At 46.5% G+C, this 16,123-nt stretch overlaps 1 protein-coding gene across 2 annotated transcripts in view; it reads left to right on the top strand.

The window, feature by feature from the left end:
- The window catches only part of LOC139276034 (X-linked retinitis pigmentosa GTPase regulator-like), a 215,056-nt gene that overhangs the window by 173,924 nt on the left and 25,009 nt on the right, over positions 1–16,123 (top strand). For both annotated transcript variants that reach the window (XM_070893415.1, XM_070893417.1), the window contains one exon: positions 15,270–15,318. In XM_070893415.1, coding sequence (XP_070749516.1) covers positions 15,270–15,318 — 49 coding nt within the window. The remainder of the gene's footprint in view (positions 1–15,269; positions 15,319–16,123) is intronic.

The following is a 16,123-nucleotide window of genomic DNA, read 5'->3' as shown; positions in this document are numbered from 1 at the left end:
AGATGAGAGTTCAAATCTCATCATTTGTAGATTGACACCAAGAATGCTCACAGATTGTTGTAAAAAAAACAATTGGTTCATTAATATCCTCCTTCAGGTGAGGGAAACTGACAGCCCGACTTGGTTTGACCCACATATCATTACAATATATTGTTGACTCTTAATGCCCTCTGAAATAGCCTAGAAAACAATCACTGTGGAAGGCCCATCACTACCTTCTCAAAGCCTCCTTGATAAAATGCAACATCCCGACTGACACCTGGGAGTCCCTGGCCAAAGACCACCCTAAGTGGAGGAAGAGCTTCCAGGAGGGCGCTGAGCACCTCGAGTTTCGTCGCCGAGTGCATGCAGAAAGCAAGCGTGCGGCAAACCAGATTCCCCACCCACCCTTTCCTTCAACGACTCTGTCCCACCTGTGACAGAGACTGTAATTCCCATATTGGACTGTTCAGTCACCTAAGAACTCACTTTTAGAGTGGAAGCAAGTCTTCCTCGATTTCAGAAATAATTGTCAAATAAAATAGATGCAATGATACATCCACTGAAGGATAGTGATCTGAAGCGAGTTGAATGGAGGCTGAATTGATCAGCAAAAATGCTAATAGGATTGGATGTGATTAGTGAAGATAATTGATATCAGTAGAGTGGAAAACAGGACAGAGCCTTGGGAGCGAACAACACTTAGGTTAATGGGGAAAGATAAGCCATCAACTGAAGCACCAAGTACAGTAATTTGAGAGGAAACTTGATGATAGACTCATGTTTGATGGTGGATATATAGGATATGAAACAAAGACAGGAAATTCTGGAGACACTCAACAACGACAACTTGTATTTAAATTGCATCTTTAACGTAGTAAAATGTCCCACACGAGTATTATGAGACAAAAATGTTTAATACTCAGCAGGTAATGTAGCATCCATTGAGAAAACATAAGACAGTTGCGGTTTCAGGTATAAACTCTTCCTCAGAACTAAAAGATATTGCAGATAAACAGCATTTAAGAAGGAACAGAAGAAAAGAAATGAGGAAGAGGGGAACCATATACAACAATTACACAGAGGAAAGATAGAATTACCTGTAATGTGCTAAGGTGGGATTTAAGAAATGGTGAAAGAGTAGAAGTGATATTATGTAGGAGACAAAAGGAGACATAATGAGAGAAATAAAAGACTCTTGATTGGAGAGGTCATGGGGAGCAGCGTGTGTCAGAAACAACTTTAGTTGGGGTGAAGCCAGGATACATAAAATTAAAATAAATTTGCAGATAAAACTAAAAATAAAACTTACCTGCAGAGAAGAGAAAATGAGGTAAAAATCAAACAATAGTGGTAAGCCTGCAACTCCAGCATGGTAAGCAAGATGCAGTTTTCACATATTATTGTCAAAGTGTTGACATACATTTAGTACCTTTTTCCCCATTATAAATCGTAAGTCTTCATTAGAAATGTTGGCATAAAAATTGTAACCCAAAAATCGTGACAACCGAAAGTAATGTTTATGGATAGGAGGAGAATCAAATATTCAGCACTTTTAATTGTTATGTATCTGGACTTGTATATACTCTGTACAGCCACCAGAGTCCCAAGGGATCTCATAATCCCTTGGGGGCACAGGTATTTAAGAGTGTTTCACAGGTTGGAGAGGCACTCTTGAGACCTGCAATAAAAGATTAAGGTCACACATTACTTTGAGCTCACAGTGTTCAGTCTGAATCTTTCTCCATACACTACAACTGGCGACGAGATACAGATAGCGAACCCAAAGGTGCAGAAAACAGTGGGCATTCTGGAGAAATTCTCGGAGGGAGATGATTGGGAAACTTTTGTGGAGCAACTCGACCAGTACTTCGTGGCCAATGAGCAAGATGGGGAAGAGAGCGCTGCCAAACGTAGAGCGATCCTCCCTACCATCTGCGGGGCACCGACGTATGGCCTCATGAAAAATCTGCTCACTCCAGCGAAACCCACGGACGATTTGTGCACACTGGTCCGAGAGCATTTGAGCCCGAAGGAAAGCGTTCTGATGGCGAGGTACCGGTTCTACACCTACAAAAGATCTGAAGGCCAGGAAGTGGCAAGTTATGTCACCGAGTTAAGATGCCTTGCAGGACATTGCGAATTTGAGGGACATTTGGAGCACATGCTCAGAGACTTTTTCGTACTTGGCATTGGCCACAAAACCATACTTTGCAAACTTTTGACTGTAGAGATCCCAACCTTGAGTAAGGCCATAGCGATAGCCCAGGCATTCATTACCACCAGTGACAATACTGAGCAAATCTCTCCGCACCAAAGTGCTGCTACAAATACTGTGAACAAAGTGATGTTGTTTTCGAATCATAACGGACAGGGCCTGCAGCTTCACGTCCGCAGATGTCTCAGAATCCACCATCAAGGGTGATGAATGGAAGGCCATTAACACCTTGTTGGCACTGCAGGGGTGATCATTGTTTCCATTCATGCCGATTCAAAGGATACAGTTGCAAGGGCTGTGGAACAATGAGACACCTCCAACGAGTGTGCAGGCGAGCTGCTAGGCCTGCTAAACCTGAAAACCACCACGTTGCAGAGGAGGACAGATCCAGGGAGGATCACGATGAAACAGGACCTCTGATAGAGGAGGCAGAAGTACATGGGGTGCACACATTCACCACGAATTGTCCCCCGATAATGCTGACAGTTGAACTAAATGGACTCCCGGTGTCAATGGAGCTGGACACGGGCATGAGCCAGTCCATCATGGGCAAAAAGACTTTCGAAAGGTTGTGGTGCAACAAGGCCTCAAGGCCAGTTTTAACTCCAATTCGCATGAAACTAAGAACTTACACGAAATAACTGATTCCTGTAATCGGCAGTGCTACTGTAAAGGTCTCCTACGATGGAGCGATGCACAAGCTACCACAAGAGCGATGGTCCCACGCTGCTTGGCAGGAGCTGCTGGGAAAGATACGCTGGAACTGGGATGACATCCGAGCGCTATCGCCCGCTGACGACACTTTGTGTGCCCAGGTCTTAAACAAATTTCCTTCACTGTTCGAACCACGCATTGGGAAATTCCAAGGAGCAAGAGTGCAGATCCACCTAATTCCGGGGGCTCGACCATCCATCACAAGGCGAGTGCAGTACCGCACATGATGAGAGAAAGGGTAGAAATCGAGCTCGACCGCTACAAAGAGAGGGCATCATCTCACCGATCGAGTTCAGCAAGTGGACCAGTCCTATTGTCCCAGTCCTCAAGGGAGACGGCACTGTCAGAATCTGTGGCAATTACAAAGTAACTATCAATCGTTTCTCCGTGCAGGACCAGTACCCACTTCCAAAAGCCGACGACCTCTTTGCAACGCTGGCGGGAGGAAAGACGTTCACGAAGCTGGATCTGACCTCCGCCGACATGACGCAGGAACTGGAGGAATCATCGAAGGTCCTCACCTGCATCAACACGCAAAAAGGTATTTTTGTTTATAACAGATAGAAACATAGAAACATAGAAAAATAGGTGCAGGAGTAGGCCATTCGGCCCTTCGAGCCTGCACCGCCATTCAATAATATCATGGCTGATCATTCCTTCAGTACCCCTTTCCTGCTTTCTCTCCATATCCCTTGATCCCCTTAACCGTAAGAGCCATATCTAACTCCCTCTTGAATATATCCAGTGAACTGACATCAACAACTCCCTGCGGCAGGGAATTCCACAGGTTAACAACTCTCTGAGTGAAGAAGTTTCTCATCTCAGTCCTAAATGGCCTACCCCTTATCCTAAGACTATGTCCCCTGGTTCTGGACTTCCCCAACATCGGGAACATTCTTCCCGCATCTAACCTGTCCAGTCCCGTCAGAATGTTATATGTTTCTATGAGATCCCCTCTCATCCTTCTAAACTCCAGTGAATAAAGGCCCAGTTGATCCAGTCTCTCCTCATATGACAGCCCAGCCATCCCTGGAATCAGTCTGGTGAACCTTCGCTGCACTCCCTCAATAGCAAGAACGTCCTTCCTCAGACTAGGAGAGCAAAACTGAACACAATATTCCAGGTGTGGCCTCACTAAGGCCCTGTACAACTGCAGTAAGACCTCCCTGCTTCTATATTCAAATCCCCTATCTATGAAGGCCAATATACCATTTGCCTTCTTTACCGCCTGCTGTACCTGCGTGCCCACTTTCAGTGACTGATGAATCATGACACCCAGGTCTCGTTGCACCTCCCCTTTTCCTAATCTGCCGCCATTCAGATAATATCCTGCCTTCGTGTTTTTGCCCCCAAAATGGATAACCTCACATTTATCCACATTATACTGCATCTGCCATGCATTTGCCCAACTCACCTAACCTGTCCAAGTCACCCTGCAACCTCTTAGCGTCCCCCTCACAGCTCACACCGCCACCCAGTTTAGTGTCATCTGCAAACTTGGAGATATTACACTCAATTCCTTCATCTAAATCATTGATGTATATTGTAAAGAGCTGGGGTCCCAGCACTGAGCCCTGCGGCACTCCACTAGTCACTGCCTGCCATTCTGAAAAGGACCCGTTTATCCCTGACTCTCTGCTTCCTGTCTGCCAACTAATTCCCTATCTACGTCAGTATATTACCCCCAATACCATGTGCTTTGATTTTGCACAACAATCTCTTGTGCGGGACCTTGTCAAAAGCTTTTTGAAAGTCCAAATACATCACATCCACTGGTTCTCCGTTGTCCAAGCTGCTAGTTACATCCTCAAAAAATTCCAGAAGGTTCATGAAGCATGATTTCCCTTTCATCAATCCATGCTGACTTGATCCGATCCTGTCACTGTTTTCCAAATGCGCTGCTATTTCGTCCTTCATGATTGATTCCAACATTTTCCCCACTACTGATGTCAAGCTAACCAGTCTATAAATTACCTGTTTTCGCTCTCCTTTTTTAAAAAGTGGTGTTACATTAGCTACCCTCCAGTCCATGGGAACTGATCCAGAGTCGATAGACTGTTGGAAAATGATCACCAATGCATCCACTATTTCTAGGGCCACTTCCTTAAGTACTCTGGGATGCAGACTATCAGGCCCTGGGGATTTGTCGGCCTTCAATCCCATCAATTTCCCTAACACAATTTCCCGCCTAATAAGGATATCCTTCAGTTCCTCCTTCCCACTAGACCCACTAGTGAGAAGTGTGCCCATTTGGAATGCGATCCGCTGCGGCGATATTCCAGAGAAACATGGAAAGTTAACTGAAGTCAGTCCCGCACACCGTAGTCTTCCAGGACGACATCTTGGTCACAGGTTGGAACACAGTCGAACATCTGCAGAACCCGGAGGAGGTTCTTAGTCGGCTCAACCGCGTGGGGCTCAGGCTAAAACGCTCGAAGTGCGTTTTCCTGATGCCTGAAGTGGAGTTCTTGGGAAGGAGGATTGCAGCGGACGGCATCAGGCCCACCAACGCGAAGATGGAGGCAATCGAGAATGCACTGAGGCCACAGAACGTGACGGAGCTGCGTTCGTTCCTGGGACTCTTGAACTACTTTGGTAACTTCTTACCGGGTCTCAGCACCCTGCTAGAACCACTACATGTCTTACCATGAAAAAGGGGCGAATGGGTTTGGGGCAAAAGCCAAGAAAATGCCTTTGTAAAAGCGAGAAAATTGTTATGCTCAAACAAATTGCTTCTGTTGTGTGATCCATGTAAGCGTTTGGTACTAGCATGTGATGCGTCGTCATATGGCGTCGGGTGTGTATTGCAACAAGCCAATGATTTTGGGAAACTGCAACTGGTTGCTTGTGCATCCAGGATTCTGTCTAAGGCCGAGAGAGCCTGCAGCATGATTGAAAAAGAAGCGTTAGCGTGTGTCTATGGAATAAAGAAAATGCATCAATACCTGTTTGGGCTAAAATTCGAATTGGAAACTGACCATAAGCCACTTATATCCCTGTTTTCCGAGAGCAAAGGGATAAATACCAAAGCATCGGCCCGCATCCAGAGATGGGCGCTCACGTTGTCAGCATATAACTACACCATCCGCCACAGGCCAGGCACAGAAAACTGCACCGATGCTCTCAGTAGGCTGCCATTGCCCACCACGGGGGTAGAAATGGCGCAGCCCGCAGATCTAGCCATGGTTATGGAAGCATTTGAGAGTGAGCAATCGCCTGTCACTGCCTGGCAGATCAAAACCTGGACAAGCCAAGACCCTTTATTATCTCTAGTCAAAAGCTGTGTGCTTCACGGGAGCTGGTCCAGTGTCCCAGTGGACATGCAGGAAGAGATAAAGCCGTTCCAGCAGTGCAAAGATGAAATGTCTATACAGGCAGACTACCTTCTGTGGGGCAATCGAGTAGTGGTCCCCAAGAAGGACAGAGACTCCTTCATCAATGACCTCCACAGTACCCATCCAGGCATCGTAATGATGAAAGCGATAGCCAGATCCCATGTGTGGTGGCCCGGCATCGATGCGGACTTAGAGTCCTGCGTTCACAGATGTAATACATGCTCGCAGTTAAGCAATGTACCCAGGGAGGCGCCGCTAAGTTTATGGTCTTGGCCCTCTAAACCGTGGTCTCGGTTACACATCGACTATGCAAGCCCATTCTTGGGTAAAATGTTCCTTGTGGTTGTAGACGCATACTCCAAGTTGATTGAATATGAGATAATGTCAGCTAGCACGTCCGCTGCCACCCACTGAAAGCCTGCAGGCCATGTTTGCCACACATGGCTTACCCGATGTCCTGGTGAATGACAACGGGCCATATTTTACCAGTGCTGAGTTCAAAGAATTTATGACCCGCAACGGGATCAAATATGTCACATCTGCCCCGTTTAAACCAGCGTCCAATGGTCAGGCAGAGAGAGCAGTGCAAACCATCAAGCAAGGCTTGAAGAGGGTAACTGAAGGCTCACTGCAGACTCGCCTATCCCGAGTCCTGCTTAGCTACTGCACGAGACCACACTCACTCACTGGGATCCCACCTGCTGAACTGCTCATGAAAAGAGCACTTAAGACAAGGCTCTCGTTAGTTCACCCTGATCTACATGAACAGGTAGAGAGCAGGCGACTTCAACAAAGTGCATACCATGATAGCGCAAATGTGTCACGCGAGATTGAAGTCAATGATCCTGTATTTGTATTAAATTATGGACAAGGTCCCAAGTGGCTTTCCGGCACTGTCATGGCCAAAGAGGGGAGCAGGGTGTTTCGAGTCAAACTTTCAAATGGACTCATTCACGGGAAACACTTGGACCAAATCAAACTCAGATTCACCAACTACCCTGAGCAACCCACCTTGGACCCCACCTTTTTTGATCCCCCAACATACACACCAGTGGCAACTGACATCACGGTTGACCATGAAGCAGAACCCATCATCCACAGCAGCTCTGCAGGGCCCAACACACCAGGCAGCCCAGCAAGTCCAGCTGCACAGCAGCCCAACGAGGGCCCAACAAATGACTCAACAACACCAGCCTTCACACCGAGACGATCAACCAGGGCAAGAAGGGCCACAGATCGACTCACATTGTAAATAGTTACACTATTGACTTTAGGGGGGAATGTTGTTATGTATCTGGACTTGTATATACTCTGTACAGCCACCAGAGGGCTCATTCCTCTGAGTCCCAAGGCATCTCATAATCCCTTGGGAGCACAGGTATTTAAGAGTGTTTCACAGGTTGGAGAGGCACTCTGGAGACCAGCAATAAAAGACTCAGGTCACACATTAATTTGTGCTCACAGTGATCAGTCTGACTCTTTCTCCATACACTACATTAATCATATACAAATAGCTGACCTTCCATGGTGTTGCATGCAGAAAGTCAAGACTATGCACAATCTTCAGGTCAAATGGGGTTAGAAGGTGGAGATAATTGGACCTAGGTCAAATGAGAACTGCAACAACAGAGGTCAGAGTGAGGAGGGAGGGAGGAGAGAAAAGGAAACGGAACAGCAACTGAGGACAGAGAAAAAAATTGCAGTAACTAGGAGGAATGTGGGGATGTAAAGTAGGGTTAGAGATTGCAGAAGCTAGGGGTAGTTAAAGCAGGTATAACTAAAACAAAGGACGTCAAGCTAATGTAGCAAATATTTGAAGGGGTGAACAAAAGCTTGGTCAAAGAGGTGGGTTTTAAGGAGGGTCTTAAAGGAGGAGAGGGAGGCGGAGGAAGGGAATTCTGGAGCGTCGTGCATAAACAGATGAAAGGCATGGTGATACAAAGGGAGGTGGAATGCACAAGATGCCAGACTCTGCTCAATGAAATGTTTGGAGTGCGGTGGGTGGATGGGTGGTAATTATCAGGCTGATGCAGCTTACAGATATCATCGAATAGTACTGTCGAGGAAATTTCTAAGTTAAATTAACTCAGGCGGAGGCTTTCAGAGTCGTGCTTCGAGAGAATTTTATTTTACAAACGAGATATCTCGGAGAGCTTGCTCAGTCCGCACCGAGGCAAAAACTCTGAGTTTTACAAGCAAACCCGCTCTACATTTATACAGTCAAAACCGGAATTTTATCTAAAACACACCACACATGAACATTAATCATACATTCTGTAAATGCAATACAAACCAGGAACTTTATCTAAAACACACCACACATGAACATTAATCATACATCCTGTAAATACAAAGGTCATTCCAGGAGGCACACTTTATCAGTTCTTGCATAGTTTCTCCCTGTCCGTATCCTGATAAGCAGGATATCTGGAAACTCATATAAACACCAGATAGTCATGTATTTACAACATTCTTTGTTTCAAGGCTGAGAAGTTTGGGTGTTGTTTCTAGCTCCACTAATTCTACAAACTCAGCAAAAAGTGACTTAACCCTTTCCTTTATAATAGGACATAGATCGTTTTCTTCCACAGTACAGTACAGAAGGAGGCCATTCGGCCCATTGAGTTTGTGCCGTGGAAAGGGTGAGATCATGAAGTGATGAGAATTTTAAATTTAAGGTGTTGGGGGACCGCTAGTCGATTTAGGTCAGCAAGGACAGAGTGAGTGGGATGATGTGGGATAGGATATGAGCAGAAGCATTTTAAATTACTTGAAATTTACAGAGGATGCAGGATGGGAGGCAGGCCAGGACAGCATTGTAATAGTCAACTCCAGAGATGACTGAGTCATAGATGAGGATTGCAGAAGCAGATGGGCTGAGATAGGGTTGAAGGCAGCCAGTATTCTTCTTCTTCGGCGGTCTCTTGTATCGAGGATGACTTGCTTCCGCGCTGAAACGGGATGAGTTCACGTGTTTCAATGAAGGACCTACATCTTGAAGTGTGGAAGGTGCCTGTGCGTGGATTTTTTTAATGTGTGGTGGCCGTTGTACACTGTTGTACACCAGCTTGACAGAGCTAGGTCTTGGTCCAATGGCAAGGATCGACCAAGATGACTGGAGACCAGCTCTGCTGCACGGACCTAGTGCGCACACATATTGCAATGTGGGCTAGCCAGTGCTGCAACTGGGCCCTCGCCTCTTCTGAGCTCCGAACTCACGGCTCTCCTGGGCCCCGATCACGTCGCTCTACAATCTCTCGCTGCTCCTTCGCCCCGACCTCACCGCTCCTGCGATGCCTGCCCATGCACCAATCACCGACCTGGATTATGGTGACGTCCAATCCAGTCGCCCTCTTCACTGCCATCGCCCTCCTGCACCAGCTTGCACTGCTCCCTGGAGTGGTAAGCTCCTTTTAAGGCCCCGACCTGCCGCTGATGTCCCCCCACAGGTCGGGGCCACGCTGGATGCCGGGCCGCCGTGCTCACTGCTCCTTTAACGGCCCGACCTGCCGCTGATGTTCCCCCGCAGGTGGAAGTAGCGGTCTTTGTGATGGAACGCTATGGGGTTGGATGCTCAGCTAGGGATCAAACAGGATTTTCGGCTGATTTGCACCCCATTTAGCGCCTCGCGAGGCACCAAAATGATTTTGCGCCCGGGCGGAACTTTCGCCAATGGTTTTGCGGAGCCACCACTGTTTTGAGCATTTGGATGACATAAATCCTCATGCATCGCTGGGTTAGCACCCTGGACGGAAGCTTCGAGCATTTCGCCTGATTTAGCATACGCCCGCGATCCCACCCAGAAAAACCAGGTGGATCCAGGGTGCACCAGGCGCTAACGATGCCATGTTGAAAATGGAGGAGAAAGTGGCAGTTGTGAGTGATGAAAAGCATTGGGAGAAGAGCGCTGAGTTATTGCATTCTTTTGATTGTGAAGTTTGTGAGTTTCTAGTTTGTTTTATAAAGGACATTTAAGGACATTTTAAAAGATGGGGGCCATGCTAGGTCGGGAGCCAGTAATCCTGGCTACTATATTCTTACAGCTTCAAGCTGGAAGAAAGCTTATTGTTGATCATTTGTAATGTAATCGAAGAGGTCACAGACGTATGGGGAAGAGGCCTTAACCCCCACGAGTTGATAGGGAACATTGCTCATACCTCCAACTCTCTGAGGCACAGTGCATTAGAAGGCTGCGCTTCTGAAAAGAGCGGGTCACAGAGGTATGCCAGCTCCTACAGGCAGACCTACAGCCTACCAGCGGCAACAGGACTGCACTACCCATCGAGGTGAAGGTGACTGTGACACGTGCCTTCTATGCCTCCGGCTCCTTTCGGGCATCAGCGGGGGATGTATGCTCCATCTCGCAGCACGCTACACATTGCTGCATTCGCCATGACAAATGCACTGTAGGCATAACTTCATAAACTTTCTAATGACTAGGGAGACCCAAAATAAGAGGGCTGTAGGTTTTGGACGATTTGCTGCCTTCCCCAAGGTTCAGGGTGCTCTTGACTACGCACATCACCCTGCGAGCACCTTTACAGAATGCAGAGGTTTACCGAAACCGAAAGGGATTCCACTCCATGAACGTACAGATCGTCTGCAACCATACTCAGCACATCGTGGCAGTCAATGCCCAATATCCAGGGAGCATCCATGATGCTTTCATCTTGCGTGCGAGCAGTGACTCACGCATGTTTCAGCGTCCACCACAAGGCCAGAGCTGGATGCTAGGGGACAAAGGTTACAGCCTTGCCACCTGTCTCATGACCCCCCTCCAGAAACCTCAGACAGAAGCCGAGCATCACTATAATGAGAGCCATGCAGCCACATGCAACATCGTCAAACAGACAATTGGAGTGCTCAAGCAGCGCTTCCGATGCCTGGACCACTCTGGAGACTGCCTGCAATACTCGCCTCGGCAGGTCTCTGAGTTTACATGTTGCATGGTACACAACTTAGCCATCATGAGGGGACAGGAATTGCCAATGGGGCTTGCAGGACCATGTCAGGAGAAAGGGCGGGGGGCAGGACGCGGAAGAGGAACTTGATGAGGAACCCATGCCACCACCCCGCCACAACCATGGGAGGTATCGTGGATCTGAAAGTGGGTGGGAATGGACTGCCGCCATTTTGAAATTGGGAACAGTCAGCAAAAGCAGCATCTCAGTATTTCAGAGGTGAACAGTGAATTTTCAGTGTGATTTACAGTGGGAAAGGTATTTGTATTGGTACTGAGTACATTATTAAGATAGAAGGCATTTGAGTTAATATTTTTTTCATTGAAAAATCATTTGAGTTTATCTCTCGATAATTGAGGAGAGTCTGAAGATTTTAAAAGAATGGGGCCTGTACGATTTCAGCCTGTATTGCTGAATACTTGTCTGATGCAGGATCCAGATGGGAAAAGGTTTATTGAGCAGAATTATCAGGGTAATGAATGGCGTCGCAGACTGATGAGGAGGAGGAGGCCTTACCCCCAAAGCATTTTCAGGGAGAAGCGCTCATACTTGGACCCAACCGACCGACAGTGTGTTCGAAGGCTGCGCTTCTGAAAAGAGGTGATCAAAGAGATTTGCCAGCTCATTAAGACAGACCTGCAGCCCAGTACCACCAACATTACTACACTCTCTGTCGAAATGACGGTGACTGCGGCACTTTCCTTTTATGTATGTGGCTCTTTTCAGGCATCAGCTGGGGACATGTGCTGTATTTCTCAGCACGCTACTCATCGCTGCATTCGACAGGTAACCGAAGCACTGTATGCACGCCAGATGGAATTTAAACTTCCCAATGACGAGGGAGGCACAGAGTGAGAGGGCTGTGGGTGTTGCATGCATTGCCGGCTTCCCCAAGGTGCAGGGTGCTGTTGACTGTACCCATATTGCCCTGCGAGTACCATTACAGGAGGTGGAGGGTACCAAAATCGTAAAGGATTCCACTCCCTCAACGTGCAGCTCGTCTGCAACCATACGCAGCACATAATGGCAGTGAATGCCTACTTCCCAGGGAGCATCCACGATGCGCACATCTTGCGTGAGAGCACTGTGTCTGACCTGTTGAAGTCTGAGCCACAAGGTAAATGCTGGATGCTGGGGGACAAAGGGTACGGCCTCGCCACCTGGCTCTTGACCCTCCTGTGGAACCCTCAGACAGAAGCCAAGCAACGATATAATAAGAGCCCTATATCCACACGTAATATTATCGAAAAGACAATTGGAGTGCTGAAGCAGCGCTTTCGATGCTTGGACCACTCGGGAGGCAGGCTGCAATACCAGCCTGAGCAGGTTGCTCAGTTCACAGTGGTGTGCTGCATGTTGCATCATTTAGCAATCATGTGGGACGGGAATTGCCACGGGATTGCGGGACCACCTGAGGAGAGAGTGCAGGAGACGGAGGAGGAAGAAGAGGAAAATGAGGGGAGGAGGATGAGGAGGAGCTTCCAAATGAACCCATGGCACCACTCCACGCCCTCCCCCCCCCCCCCCCCCGCCCCCCCCAACACCACAGCGGAGGGCACGAAGCGTGTGTGCAACTGCAAAGTTGTTGTGTCAGCAGCTCATAAATGAACGCTTTGCTTGAATGTGGAGAGCTGCGTTTTGGGACCCTGATGACTGTTGCCCCAAAAGTTTGACACTGTACAAGAGTGCTTACATTCAATTGAAACGTTTATGTAAAAATGTAAAAAATATACAACAATTATAAAGTTTTGTAAAACTAATAACTATAACTTTGAACCACTTTAACCACTTAAACAACTTGAAATAAACTTTTAAAAATCAAACTTACATATTTTAAATTAACAATGAACACTTGACTACAACAAAGCACCCTTTACTATCCTCGACCTCGTGCTCCACCTTGGGACTCCCCCCCCCCTTTCTTACTCCCACCCTTCCCTGTTCCACTGCCCCTGAGCCCGGACCTCCCCATGGTGGTACCAAGCCGGCGTGCAGCAGTGCACCCCGAGTACTGTAGCTGCCGTTGGGGGTGAGACATTGCAGGCACAATGAATGGGGCCTCAGGAGAAGCTTGTGATCCGGAAGCCACGGCTTCAGAGCTGGAAGCTGCTGGCAGTTCCCCACCCTAAAGTGCTATCGACCTGACTACTATGGCACGGGGGGATTCCGCGCCATGTCCCAATCCCGACGATTGCCACATATCATTGACGGAGTCAGCAGTTCGCTCCATCGCGGTGATCAGACATGATATATTCTCTGACTGTCGTTTTGATAGTGCCGCGATGTTTCCGGCTATCGTAGCCATGGCCTTGAGCAGCTCGCGACCTATGTCGATGCTGGCCTGTGACAGACACACCATGTCCTGGTACGCGCACATCTGTCTTGCAGCAACGGACCTTTTCTGCACCAACCTCCGTCGCTGGGGGTGCGTTGCTGCACACAGGTTCCCCGACAGGCTCCCCAATCTCATCCCATATTGTGTTGTATTCTTTTAGGAAGGGTGAGGGTTGGGGGTGGGGGGGACCTTTCCACGACCACCCTTCGTTAATTTGAGTATCTTTCCATGAAATTCTCCAGCAGGGCAGATAGCTCCGTTTCGTCGAAGGCGGGCGCCCTCAACCTCCCGTCCTTCTCGATGTTCCTGAGCTTCGACGACTTTATCAGAATTTCCATTATATTTATATTTATTATGAATTTTTATTTATAAAATATGTATTGATATTGTATAATTATTATTTGTTAATATTATTTTGACTCTGGAATCTCTGATGAAAACAACTGATCCTCGAATACTTTGTTGCTCCTTATCACTCTCTTTCTCCCTTGACTTCAACTATCTGTGCATGCGCAGATGACCCCTGACCCCCGAAATCGCAGGGAAAAAGCATCTGGAAAAAAAAAGCAAAAAAAAAATAATTTGCGCATGCATAGTGCAGTGCCACACCGTCCATCGACAAACAAGTCGATCTTGATCGACTATAATACTGCATATTGCCCGCTGCACACCACTCGCATACCACCAGAAAAAATGTCACCACACTAGCACTCTTCGGTCTCGGCGGTTTTAAATGACGCATCGCCAGAATATCACCGAGAAAGGGGCGGATCTTACGCCCTGATGAATTTCGGGCCCACTGTAGATTAGAGTAGTATAGCAGGAAACTTCTTTATGACTGAAAATTTTTGACTTCTGGGGCCTGTGCTTGTGCAGTAAATTTCCTGGTAATCAATTTTTTTTTAATTGTTCCTGGGATATGGGCGTCACAGGCAAGGCCCACATTTATTGCCTATCCCTAATGGCCCTTGAGAAAATGGTGGTGAGCCGACGCCTTGAACTGCTGAAGTCCTTGTGGTGAAGGTTCGGGAGGGAGTACCAGGATTTTGACGCAGCGACGATGAAGGAACAGTGATAGACTTCCAAGTCAGGATGGTGTGTGACTTGGAGGGGAACGTGGAAGTGGTGGTGTTCCCATGAGCCTGCTGCCCTTGTCCTTCTAGGTGGTAGAGGCTGTGGGTTTGGGAGGTGCTGCTGAAGAAGTCTTGGTGAGTTGCTGCAATGCATCTTGTAGAGGGTACACACAGCATCATTCTTTCTGACCAAAATTGAAATGGCTCCTCTGTTGCCCACAATAACTAGACACCAGGGATGAACAGGTATCTACTGTGCTCAGTGTTGCTATGGCACAAATGACGGAAAATATGTTGGATGATGCATTTCTGACATTTGCTTGTCACTACAGTATGTCTGGCAATATATGGAAGCATGTATCGTACATCATTGTCACTTCTTGTGGAAAAGAGTGGCATTGAATCCCAAAGAATTTTACACTTAAGTCCGCTTGAGTTGCATTTGGGAGTCACCATAAATCAGGTGGAAAATCTAGATTCTGGTATCTTGCTGCGGTATATGGTTCAATGGCAGACTGTATTGAGCCACCATTGTAAATAGATAATTTATCCTACACTCATCATTACTTTTTATTTTATTAAGATCTTTATTGGTGACTATGACAAATAAATCAGTTACTTTTTATACTGATATTGCTTGTTTTTTTTAACAAGGTAACATCAATTAATAAAGAAGAAACAGAATCTGAAATGGATGAGCAAGGTATGCAAAAACATACTGTACTAAGACATATTTAAGATGCATCTTTTTGACGAGTGGTACTTGGTTGCAATATTAGAACCGTCATACTGTTGAATTAAGATTAACCAAATGTTGCAGCTATAGACTGTCTCATCAGGTTTTTTTATGAATTGAATACTAATTTTGGTAATCCTGTTACTTTGAGTAGAATGGTACAATTATATTTATTTTTTCTTGTGTTTAATAATTGCAGTCTCCTGATGATACATTTTAGAATCATCTGATTAATCAACTTTTAAAAATTGTTTCTAATATCTTATTCTTGTAATAGAGCATAATTTGAAGCAGACAAATACATAATTCAAACCCGAGTCATATTTTGATTGTTTGCCTATTTTAGTTATTGGCATATTTTTAATGTTTTCTTTTTTATTATACTTCACTTCCCAAATGTTTGAATATTAGGCAGTGCCACGATTACACTGACATAATAGAAAAAAAACCCTTGAATAAAGTTTCAGGCCAGCCTATGTATTTATAGGACTGTATAAAGTCCTTGGTTTGTTTCCACATTGGCAATATATAGGTGTACTTTGCAACAATTCCTTCTAGAAATTTTGAAATAGTCAGCTATAATCTATAAAGAATGTTCTGAAACATATTTGTTGGTAAGGTCTTACAAATTATTTTAAAAGCACATTGGCCCGGATTTTGCTGTGCGTGGCTTTCGCCGTTCACTTCGCATGCAATTGCCACAGACTTTTATAGCAGCTTGTCAACATCTGCCATCTGTTTCAATTCGACATCCTCCACGGTTGATCTGTGG

The sequence above is a fragment of the Pristiophorus japonicus genome, chromosome 11, assembly GCF_044704955.1.
Source record: "Pristiophorus japonicus isolate sPriJap1 chromosome 11, sPriJap1.hap1, whole genome shotgun sequence".
Classification (NCBI taxonomy): Eukaryota; Metazoa; Chordata; class Chondrichthyes; family Pristiophoridae; genus Pristiophorus; species Pristiophorus japonicus.
Note: the sequence above shows the minus strand (reverse complement) of the source record. Positions and strands in the feature narration are given on the sequence as shown.